At 45.0% G+C, this 12,648-nt stretch overlaps 1 protein-coding gene across 6 annotated transcripts in view; it reads left to right on the top strand.

The window, feature by feature from the left end:
• The window catches only part of ccar1 (cell division cycle and apoptosis regulator 1), a 409,621-nt gene that overhangs the window by 350,765 nt on the left and 46,208 nt on the right, over window positions 1-12,648 (top strand). For all 6 annotated transcript variants that reach the window (XM_072478734.1, XM_072478736.1, XM_072478731.1 and 3 more), the window contains 3 exons: window positions 299-439; window positions 5,492-5,612; window positions 7,415-7,600. In XM_072478734.1, the coding sequence (XP_072334835.1) occupies window positions 299-439; window positions 5,492-5,612; window positions 7,415-7,600 (448 nt within the window). The remainder of the gene's footprint in view (window positions 1-298; window positions 440-5,491; window positions 5,613-7,414; window positions 7,601-12,648) is intronic.

Below are 12,648 nucleotides of genomic sequence, written 5' to 3'. Positions count from 1 at the left end.
AGCGCCAGGGACCTGGGTTTGATTCCCGACTTGGGTCACTGTTTGTGCAGAGTCTGCGCGTTCTCCCTGGGTTTCCTCTGGGTGCTCCGGTTTCGTCCCACAAGTCCCAAAAGACGTGCGTGTTAGGTGGATTGGACATTCTGAATTCTCCCTCCATGTACCCAAATAGGCGCCGGAATGTGGCGATGAGGGGATTTTCATAGTAACTTCATTGCAGTGTTAATATAAGCCCACTTGTGACACTAATAAAGATTTATTATTATTATACAAAAGCTGACTGTACTTGTCTTGACTCAAGGAAAAGAAACAGCTATTCACACACAACAAGGATCTTCTTCTCGCCTTTGTTTATTTTGATCAAAGTTACTGTGGTTTTCTGCTTGAGAAAGATCTTGAAGAAATCATCTACACTCTCGGACTCCATCTTTCACGTGCACAGGTAGAGTACCTCTTCTATTTATTATGTACTGTGTTTTCAGTATTGTTACGCCCCTGTTGGGGACCATTAACATTTAAAAATAAATCTGAGCATCTTGTTTTAACCAATAGAACTTTGTCACAAGATTTCACTAAGCGAAACCAACTTTAACGTATGTTAACTTAATTGAGTGCTTTATAACTACCAGTGTTATGCACTCGGGTTTCCTTCGTCCCCCAAAGTTTTCTTAGATGTTCCATTAACCTTAAAGTTATTTACTTCTGTAGGAAGTATAAGTGTGCCACAGTCCTCAGGAGAATTCTCCTCCACTCCAACTATTCTCTGAGGTAAAGCTTTCATTTATCCTGCCTTGACTGTGGATGACGTGGCCTGTAGATTTCTATACGTGTTCTGCAAATCTCTAAAGCCCAGCATTTTAATTACCTTGACTTTATAACTGTCAGCCTCTTAAGACAACATAGAACAGTAAAGGCCCTTCGGCCCACAATGTTGGCCATTTATCCTAATCTAAGATCATCCTAACCTACACCCTTTCAATTTACTGCTGTCCATGTGCCTGTCCAAGAGTCACTTAAATGTCCCTAATGACTCTGACTCCACCACCTCCGCTGGCAGAGCATTCCATGCCCCCACCACTCTGTGTAAAGAACCTACCTCTGACATCTCCCCTATACCTTCCTCCAATCACCTTAAAATTATGTCCCCTCATGACAGCCATTTCCGCCCTCGGGAAAAGTCTCTGGCTCTGCACTCTAGCCCTGCCTCTCATCACCTTGTACACCTCTATCATGTCACCTCTCTTCCTTCTTCGCTCCAGTATGAAAAGCCGTAGCTCCCTCAACCTTTCTTCATAATAAGAAGTTTTATAACACCAGGTTAAAGTCCAACAGGTTTGTTTCGATGTCACTAGCTTTCTGAGCGCTGCTCCTTCCTCAGGTGAATGAAGAGGTCTGTTCCAGAAACACATATATAGACAAATTCAAAGATGCCAAACAATGCTTGGAATGCGAGCATTAGCAGGTGATTAAATCTTTACAGATCCAGAGATGGGGTAACCCCAGGTTAACGCATTCCAAGCATTGTTTGGCATCTTTGAATTTGTCTATATATGTGTTTCTGGAACAGACCTCTTCATTCACCTGAGGAAGGAGCAGCGCTCTGAAAGCTAGTGACATCGAAACAAACCTGTTGGACTTTAACCTGGTGTTATAAAACTTCTTACTGTGCTCACCCCAGTCCAACGCCGGCATCTCCACATCATTTCTTCATAAGACATGCCCTCCAGTCCAGGCAGCATCCTGGTAAATCCCCTCTGCACCCCCTCCAAAGCATCCACATCCTTCCTATAATGAGGCGACCAGAACTGGACACAATATTCCAAGTGCGCTCTAACCAGGGTTTTATTAAGCTGCAGCAAAACCTTGCGGCTCTTGAACTCAATCCCCCTGTTATTGAAAGCCAACACATCATACGCCACCTTAACAGCCCTATCAACCTGGGTGGCAACTTTGCGGGATCTATGTACGTGGAGCCCAATATCCCTCTGTTCCTTCAGACTTCCAAGAATCCTGCCTTTAATCCTGTATTCAGCATTAAAATTCGACCTTCCAACAAGAATCACTTCACATTTATCGAGGTTGAACTCCATCTGCCACTTCTCAGCCCAGCTCTGCACCCTGTCAATGTCCTGTTGTAACCTGCAACAGCCCTCGGCACTATCTACAACTCCACCAACCTTTGTGTCATCGGCAAACTTACTAACCCACCCTTCCACTTCTTCATCCAAGTCATTTATAAAAACCACAAAGAGCAGAGGTCCCAGAACAGATCCTTGCGGGACGCCACTGGTCACCCACCTCCAGACAATACTTTCCATCCACTACCACTCGCTGTCTCCTTTCGGCCAGCCAATTCTGTATCCAGACAGCCAAATTTCCCCAAATCTCATGCCCCCTAACTTTCTGAATGAGCCTACCATGGGGAACCTTATCAAATGCCTTCCTGAAATCCATATACAGCACATCCACTGCCCGACCTTCATCAATGTGTCTTGTCACATCCTCAAAGAATTCAATGAGGCTTGTGAGGCATGACCTGCCCCTCACAAAGCTTTAATCAAACTGTTTTTTGAAATAATCATAAATCCTATCTTTCAGAATCCTTTCTAATATTTTGCTCACCACAGACGTAAGTCTGTAATTCCCAGGGATGTCCCTATTCCCTTTCTTGAAGAGGGGAACAACATTCACCTCCCTCCAATCATCCGGTACTGCTCCAGTGGAGAGTGAGGACGCAAAGCTCATCACATTTTAAGTATATTGGGTTCCAAGCTTGTTTGAATTTTATTTATCCCATTTTCTACAGTTAAACTTTAATTCTTAAAAACACTTATCACAGCCCAGGGAACATATCCACAAATGGTGTAGTGCTTACCACCACTAACAAAGTCCACAGTAAATTAGAATGAATCTGAGCCAAGTAAACAAAAACATGAATAAACTTCTGATGGAAGTTTATTTCTGAAAGGGTAGCACGGTAGCATCGTGGTTAGCACCGTTGCTTCACAGCTCCAGGGTACCAGGTTCGATTCCCGGCTGGGTCACTGTCTGGTGCGGAGTCTGCATGTTCTCCCCATGTCTGCGTGGGTTTCCTCCCACAGTCCAAAGATGTGCGGGTTAGGTGGATTGGCCATGCTAAATTGCCCTTGGTGTCTAAAAAATGTTCGGTGGGGTTTGCGGGGATAGGGTGGATACGTGGGCTTCAGTAGGGTGCTCTTTGTAAGGGCTGGCACAGACTCGATGGGCCGAATGGCCTCCTGCACTGTAAATTCTATGAACTTTAAATTCAGAGCCAACTAATAAAAGGCAACCGAAATTCCAAATATTCAGAGTTAAACAGCTCAGAAACAGGACCTTTGGCCCGCCATATCTATGCCGACCCATCAAATATTAATCTATACTCATCCCATTTACCAGCGCTTGGTCCATAGCCTCCTATGCTGTGGCGATTTAGTGTTCGTCGAGATGCTTCTTAAATGCTGCGAGAGTACCTTCCCCCGCCACACACTCAGGTAGCGCATTCCATTTTCCCGCCACCCTCTGAATGAAAGAATGTTTTCTCGGGTCTCCACGAAACCACTTGCTCCTCACCTTAAACCTCTGATCTTAGACACCTCTGCCATGGGGAAAAGATTGCTATGATCTACGCGCCTCATAATTTTGTACACCTCTATCAGATTCTCACTTGGCCTCCTCTGCTCCAGGACAACAAACCCAGTTTATCCAGTCTCTCCTCATAGCTGCAAATTTCCATCCCAGGCAAAATCCTGGTGAATCTCCTCTGCATTCCCTCGAGTGCAATCAAATCCTTCTGATGGTGTGGCAACGAGAACTGCACACAATATTCCATCTGTGGTCCCACCAATGTTTTTATAAAGTTGGACGTAGTCTTCCCCGCTCCTCTGATGGGAATAGAGGGATACGGACCCCGGAAGTGCAGAAGATTTTAGTTTAGACAGGCAGCATGGTTGGCACAGACTTGGAGGGCTGAAGGACCTGTTCCTGTGCTGGACGTTTCTTTGTTCTATATTCTATGCCCTGGTTATTGATGCCTTCACCATCCTATCAATCTGTGCTGCCACCTTCCAAGGATCCATGGACTTGTATGCCAAGGTCCCTTTATTCCTCAGTACTACCTTTAATTGTGTATATCCTACCTTTATTAGACCTCCCGAAATACATCACCTCACACTTATCAGGATTATATTCCACCTGCCATTGTTCTGCCTAATTTATCAGCTAATCAATATCACACTGTTGCCTGAGATCATCCTCCTCACTATCAACAACAATTTTATGTTCCCTTGGAGAAATATTGTTCTTTGACATTCATTGTATAAATGTTTACAGTCATAAACTATCATACCTCTCTACCAAGGAAAGAAAAACATTGTGGTTCCTGTTCCTGCTGTCCAGTAACTGCGGTTAGAACATAGAACGATACAGTGCAGTACAGGCCCTTCGGCCCACGATGTTGCACCGACATGGGAAGTCAAAAAAACTAAAGCCATCTAAACTACACTATGCCATTATCATCCATATGCTTATCCAATAAACAGGGGCTGTTTAGCACAGGGCTAAATCGCTGGCTTTGAAAGCAGACCCAGGCAGGCCAGCAGCACGGTTCGATTCCCGTAACAGCCTCCCCGAACAGGCGCCGGAATGTGGCGACTAGAGGCTTTTCACAGTAACTTCATTTGAAGCCTACTTGAGACAATAAGCGATTTTCATTTCATTTCATTTCATTGTAAATGCCCTCAATGTTGGCGAGTTCACTACTGTTGCAGGTAGGGCATTCCATGGCCTCACCACTCTTTGCGTAAAGAACCTACTTCTGACCTCTCTCCTATATCTATTACCCCTCAGTTTAAGGCTATGTCCCCTCGTGCTAGCCATTTCCATCCGCGGGAGAAGGCTCTCACTGTCCACCCTATCTAACCCCCTGATCATTTTGTATGCCTCTATTAAGTCTCCTCTTAACCTTCTCTCGAACGAAAACAACCTCAAGTTCATCAGCCTTTCCTCATAAGATTTTCCCTCCATACCAGGCAACATCCTGGTAAATCTCCTCTGCACCCGTTCCAAAGGTTCTGATCGGTAATTTTGTACTCCCTCAGTTTCTCCACTAGTGAGGTCAATATCTAGCCAAGTCTTAAAGCCAGGAGATTCCTGCCTCTTTTGCAAGTCTTTCCTTGGTTAGCTGATCATAGCCGGGCGATGTTTGACCTCTCTCATTGAGTTGGAGCGGAAAAATTCAGCCGCTCCTAATTGCTGTGCAGTAATTTGTGCTGCACTGCTATAGCATGAGAAACAGATGAATTAACCTGCTGACATTCCCTATCTAGGTTCATTTCTGAACAGTAGGATAAGGTGAGGTAGAGACAAGCTGCCAGTGGGGCATCAACTCTGCAAGAATCAAGACCTTCAAAAGTAAGGAAGGGAAGAATGACAAGTTTATCTGTAGTAATCTTGTGTTTTTAATTTTTATTTGCAGGTTAAGAAGTTAATCAGTAAAGTGGTGCTGCGAGACTCCTGCCTGTACAGGAAACTAACCGATGGCTCAAAAGATGAAGTAAAAGCGACAGAGTGTGAGATGGAATCGGATCATTTGTTGGGTACTGCACCTCCTCTAACTATTCTAGACTAAGAATTCTGGAACTCGTTCTTAATTAGACTTCTCAAGATACTTTTCCTTGTGCTCTTGTGCCTATAGTAATATGGGAATAGTGTTCCCTGGATGAACAGGACCCATTTATTGTCTCTGGGCTTATAGATCGATTTCTAGTGCATATCTATGCTATATCGATAGATAGTTAATAACATTGGATTAAAGCAAATTACTGCGGATGCTGGAATCTGAAACGAAAGAGAAAATGCTGGAAAATCTCAGCAAGTCTGGCAGCATCTGTAGGGAGAGAAAAAAGCTAACGTTTAGAGTCCGATGACTCTTTGACAAAGCTTCTTTCTCAGCTTTGACAAAGAGTCAATGGACTCGAAACGTTAGCTCTTTTCTCTCCCTACAGATGCTGCCTGACCTACTGAGATTTTCCAGCATTTTCTCTTTCGTAGTTTCTAACATTGATACTGTCGGACTCAACAGTTCACTTCTGAATAGAATCAGTTACAGAAATTAGTACTCCCCAACAGCTTATCAGTCAGTTCATCTAGCACTATAGCTTTGAAAGATTAAAACCACCAACTGAATACCTTTAAGTGACATTCTTCTTAACTTTCAAGAAACAAATCTGGAAAAAAGGTAGCTACCAGAGCCTGTTCAGGTCTGTCTTGGTATCATTTCCACAAAGTTGTATTTTACACTTTTACCTGTTACCATTATTTCAAAACCATAATTAACTCAAGGTTATCCAATTCTTAGGTCTGTAAAACCAATCCCCCAAATCAGTTGGAGAGTTAGGACTTTGAACAATAACTCCACAATACATACATTGAGGCATGTCGGTGACCAGCATAAGGGTCTGGCAAATGCTAACTATATTGAATAACTAAATGGTACATGCTAATTTTATTTAACACTTGGGTTTTCAGGAACATGTGTCCTAGTTATTAGTAGTAGTATTGGCTGATATATTTTGCAGATCCAAATAATTTGCGCAAACGCTTTAGGGATTAATCCCTTTGTTTTTTTGAAAGCTCTTGTATATTTAAAATAAGAGAAACAGGATAAAGATGTGGAAACCTACATGCAAAATTACTCAATTTTTGCCACTTCCTTTGCTCTTTGCAATCTACAAGCTTTTAAACCAGAAAAAAGGTGTCCTCTTCGATTTTTTGCATTTCTTTGATGTCTTGCACTGGGTATTGACTTCCAACCTTGGTTTCTAAGATTAAAATATTAGCCTAGGATTCATCAATATTGTTCGTTTAATCTGTTTTTAAACTTGGAATCACTTCGAACAAATTTTATAATTTGTTAGCACAAAAATACCATAGCTACACTTCTACCTGAACATTGGTTAGTTACAGAGTAGAGCTCATTCGCTGTCCCATCAAATACTCCCAGGGAAGATAGATCATGGGGTTCGATACAGAGTAAAGCTCCCTCTACACTGTCCCCATCAAACACTCCGAGAACAGGTGCAACACAGGGTTAGATACAGAGTAAAGCTCCTTCTGCACTGTCCCCATCAAATACTCCCAGGACAGGTACTGCACATAGTTAGATACAGAGTAAAACTCTCTCTACACTGTGCCCCATCAAACACTCCCAGGACAGTTGCAACATGGGGTTAGATACAGAGTAAAGCTACCTCTGCACTGTCCTCATCAAACACTCCCAGGCCAGGTACAGCACGGGGTTAGATACAGAATAACTGCTCAAGTTTATTTCCCATAAAAGTAGCAACAAATTTGAAGCCAGGTCCTAGAGATGATCTGCCTCTTTATGTATTTGTTGTAGGAAACAAACTCTTGTTGCCTAGTTTAACAGTGAAACCAGAATCCAGCAACGGGGCAGAAAGCAGTAACTTGATTGTCTATAATGGAGCCATGGTGGATGTGGGAAGTTTGCTGCAAAAATTACAAAAAAGTGAGAAGACCCGAGCGGAAATGGAGCTGAAAGTACAGGCTCTGGAGGGCAAAATGGGTAAGTGTTTGTGATTGTGGATATACACTGAAAACAAACAGGCAATGCTTTGTTTGATACCAAAGAGAAGGATGGGCTCATGCTTCTTTTTTTTTTTTGAAAATATTTTATTGAGACATAATTTTAACAATTTTAAACATCAAATTTAAACAAAAACAAAACACTATAACAACAAGCACATATCCCAGCCAACATGACCTACATAAACAGTGCCACCTTCCCAACCACCTAACGGTACACATTTCTCCTCTGCCTCCCCTTTCTCCTCTCCCTCCCTCAAGCTGCCAGCTTAATTTTTCTCGAAGTAGTCGGATGAACGGCTGCCACCTCCGAGCAGACCCCTGCAACGAACCACTCAAGGCAAATTTAATTTTCTCGAGTCTGAGAAACCCCGCCATGTCACTAACCCATGTGCCCGCCTTGGGGACTTCGAGTCCCTCCATCCTAGTAAGATCCGTCTCCGGGCCACCAGGAAGGCAAAGGCCAGAACGTCTGCCTCCCTCACCGCCTGGGCTCCCGGGTGTTCCAACACACCAAAGATCGCCACCTCTGCACTCGGAACCACCCTCACTTTTAAGACCTCTGCTATGACATCAGCAAACCCCTGCCAGAAACCCCTCCGCCTTGGGCCTGCCCAAAACGTATGGATGTGGTTCGCAGGACCCCCCGCACAGCGACCACACCTACCCCCACCTCCTTGAAGAACCTGCGCATCCGGGCCGCAGTCATGTGCACCCTGTGAACCACCTTAAGTTGAATCAAACAAAGGACAAACAAAGAAAATTACAGCACAGGAACAGGCCCTTCGGCCCTCCCAGCCTGTGCCGATCCAGATCCTTTATCTAAACCTGTCACCGATTTTCCAAGGATCTACTTCCCTCTGTTCCCCGCCCGTTCATATATCTGTCCAGATGCATCTTAAATGATGCTATTGTGCCTGCCTCTACCACCTCCACTGGCAAAGCGTTCAAGGCACCCAACACCCTCTGCGTAATAAACTTTCCACGCACATCTCCCTTAAACTTTCCCCCTCTCACCTTGAAATCGTGACACCTTGTAATTGACACCCCCACCCTGTCCATACCTCTCATAATTTTGTAGACCTCAATCAGGTCCCCCCTCAACCTCCGTCTTTCCAACGAAAACATCCTAATCTACTCAACCTTTCTTCATAGCTAGCACCCTCCATACCAGGCAACATCCTGGTGAACCTCCTTTGCACCCTCTCTAAAGCATCCACATCCTTCTGGTAATGTGGCGACCAGAACTGCACGCAGTATTCCAAATGTGGCCTAACCAAAGTCCTATACAGCTGTAACATTACCTGCTGACTCTTGTACCCAATACCCCGTCCGATGAAGGCAAACATGCTGTATGCCGCCTTGACCACTCTTATCGACCTGCGTTGCCACCTTCAGGGTACAATGGACCTGAACTCCCAGATCTCTCTGTACATCAATGTTCCCCAGGACTCTTCCATTGACTGTATAGACCACTCTTGAATTAGATCTTCCAAAATGCATCACCTCGCATTTGCCTGGATTGAACTCCATCTGCCATTTTTCTGCCCAACTCTCCAATCTATTTATATTTTGCTGTATTCACTGACAGTCCTCCTCGCTATCTGCAACTCCACCAATCTTAGTATCATCTGCAAACTTGCTGATCAAACCACCTATACCTTCGTCCAGATCATTTATGTATATCACAAACAACAGTGGTCCGAGCACGGATCACTGTGGAACACCACTAGTCACCTTTCTCCGTTTTGAGACACTCCCTTCCACCACTACTCTCTGTCTCCTGTTGCCCAGCTCGCTCTTTATCCATCTAGCTAATACACCCTGAACCCCATACAACTTCACTTTTTCCATCAACCTGCCATGGGAAATGTTATCAAACGCCTTACTAAAGTCCATGTATATGACATCTAGAGCCCTTCCCTCATCAATTAATGTTGTCACTTCCTCAAAGAATTCTATTAAGTTTGTAAGACATGACCTTCCCTGCACAAAACCATGCTGCCTATCACTGATAAGTCGATTTTCTTCCAAATGTGAATGGATCCTATCCCTCAGTATCTTCTCCAACAGTTTGCCTACCACTGACGTCAAGCTCACAGGTCTATAATTCCCTGGATTATCCCTGCTACCCTTCTTAAACAAAGGGACAACATTAGCAATTCTCCAGTCCTCCGGGACCTCACCCGTGCTCAAGTATGCTGCAAAGATATCTGTTAAGGCCCCAGCTATTTCTTCCGTTGCTTCCCTCAGAAACCTGGGATAGATCCCATCCGGACCTGGGGACTTGTCCACCTTAATGTCTTTTAGAATATCCAAAACTTCCCCCTCCCTTATGCCGACTTGACCTAGAGCATTTAAACATCCATCCTTAGCCTCAACATCCGTCATGTCCCTCTCCTTGGTGGATACCGATGCAAAGTACTCATTAAGAAGCTCGCCCATTTCCTCTGACTCCACGCATAAATTCCCTCTTTTGTCTAATCCTTTCTCTAGTTACCCTCTTGCACCTTCTATACAAATAAAAGACTTTGGGATTTTCCTTAACCCTGTTAGCCAAAGATATTTCATGACCCCTTCTAGCCCTCTTTATTGCGCGTTTGAGATTTGTCCTACTTTCCCGATATTCCTCCAAAGCTTCATCAGATTTAAGTCGCCTAGGTCTTATGTATACTTCCTTTTTCATCTTAGCTAGTCTCACAATTCCACCCGTCATCCATGGTTCCCTAATCTTGCCATTTCTATCCCTCATTTTCACAGGGACATGTCTGTCCTGCACTCTAATCAACCTTTCCTTAAAAGACTCCCACATTTCAAATGTGGATTTACCCTTAAAGAGCTGCTCCCAATCCACATTCCCTAGCTCCTGCCGAATTTTGTTATACTTGGCCTTTCCCCAATTTAGCACTCTTTCTTTAGGACCACTCTCGCCTTTGTCCATGAGTATTCTAAAACTTAAGGAATTGTGATCGCTATTCCCAAAGTAATCACCGACTGAAACTTTAACCACCTGGCCGGGATCATTCCCCAATACCAGGTCCAGTATGGCACCTTCCCAAGTTGGACTATTTACATACTGCTCTAAAAAACTCACCTGGATGCTCCTTACAAATTCTGCTCCATCTCCACCTCCAACACTCCATGAGTCCCATTCAATGTTGGGGAAATTAAAATCTCCCATCACGACCACCCTATTTCTCCTACATTTTTCTATAATCTGTCTACATAGTTGTACCTCTACTTCACGCTCGCTTTTGGGAGGCCTGTAGTGAAGTCCAAACAATGTTAGTGCACCCTTCCTATTTCTTAGCCCTACCCATATTGCCTCACTGCTCGAATCCTCCATCGTGCCCTCCTTAATCATAGCTGTGATATCATCTCTGACCAGTAATGCAACTCCTCCATCCCTTTTACCTCCCTCTCTGTCCCTCCTGAAGCATCTATACCCTGGGATATTTAGTTGCCAGTCTTGCCCTTCCCTCAACCAAGTCTCCATAATACCAATAACATCATATTCCCAGGTACTAATCCAAGCCCTTAGTTCATCTGCCTTACCTGCTACACTTCTCGCATTGAAACAAATGCACCTCAGACCACCTGTCCCTTTGCGTTCATCATCTCTTCCCTGTCTACTCTTCCCCTTAGTCACATTGAGTTTATTATCTAGTACCTTACTGGCTTTAGTTGCTGCCTCTTTACTGACCTCTAACTTCCTAATCTGGTTCCCATCCCCCTGCCACATTAGTTTAAAACCACCCCAACAGTGTTAGCAAAAGCACCCCCTAGGACATTGGTTCCAGTCCTGCCCAGGTGTAGACCATCCGATTTGTAATGGTCCCACCGCCCCCAGAACCGGTTCCAATGTCCCAAATATCTGAACCCTTCCCTCCTGCACCATCTCTCAAGCCACGTATTCATTCTGACTATTCTTGAATTTCTACTCTGACTGTCTCGTGGCACTGGTAGTAATCCTGAGATTACTACCTTTGAGGTCCTACTTTTTAACTTATCTCCTAACTCCCTAAATTCTGATTGTAGGACCTCATCCTGTTTTTTACCTATATCGTTGGTGCCTATATGCACCACGACAACTGGCTGTTCACCCTCCCCCTTCAGTATGTCCTGCAGCCGATCTGAGACATCCCTGACCCATGCACCCGGGAGGCACCATACCATTCGGGAGTCTCGTTTTCGACCACCGAAACGCCTGTCTACTCCCCTTACGATTGAATCCCCTATGACTATAGCCCTGCTAGTCTTTTCCATGCCCTTCTGTGCAGCAGGACCAGCCACAGTGCCATGAGCCTGGCTACTACTGCCTTCCACTGGTGAGTCATCTCCCACATCGTGGGCCGAAGGGCCTGTACTGCGCTGTATTGTTCTATGTTCTATGTAACAGTATCCAAAACGGTATACCTGTTTTGGAGGGAGATGACCGCAGGGGACACCTGCACTGCCTTCCTGCTCTTTCTCTGCCTTTTGGTCACCCATTCACTGTCTCCCTCACCAACCCTAATCTGCAGTGTGACCACCTCACTGAACGTGCTATCCACAACCTCCTCAGCATCGCGGATGCTCCAAAGTGAGTCCATCCGCAGCTCCAGAGCCGTCATGCGGTCTAACAGGAGCTGCAGCTGGACACACTTCCTGCACATGAAGGAGTCAGAAGCATCGGCCGCGTCCCTGAACTCCCACATCGAGCACGAGGAGCATAACATGGGTATCAGGCTGAGCATGGCGCACAGCGAGGATACATTAACTCTCCTCAGGGCCTGCTCCCATAATCCGGCCTCCAACCACCCCACCCCCTCCCTCCCTCCCTCAAGCTCTTCCCACTTTCTCTTCGTCTCCCATATTGCGGCCCCCTCCCACTCCATCAGCTCGTTATAGATCTCTGAGACCTTCCACTCTCCTACTCCTGTCCTTGACACCACCTTATCCTGTACCCTCGGTGTGGCAGGTGCAGCTGTATAGAACCTTAGTTATGCCACACTTTGAGTATAGTATTCAATTCTGGTCACCACACTA

This window comes from Scyliorhinus torazame, chromosome 16 (assembly GCF_047496885.1).
Source record: "Scyliorhinus torazame isolate Kashiwa2021f chromosome 16, sScyTor2.1, whole genome shotgun sequence".
In the NCBI taxonomy this organism is placed as follows: domain Eukaryota; kingdom Metazoa; phylum Chordata; class Chondrichthyes; order Carcharhiniformes; family Scyliorhinidae; genus Scyliorhinus; species Scyliorhinus torazame.
This window is presented reverse-complemented; position numbering and strand designations above follow the sequence as displayed.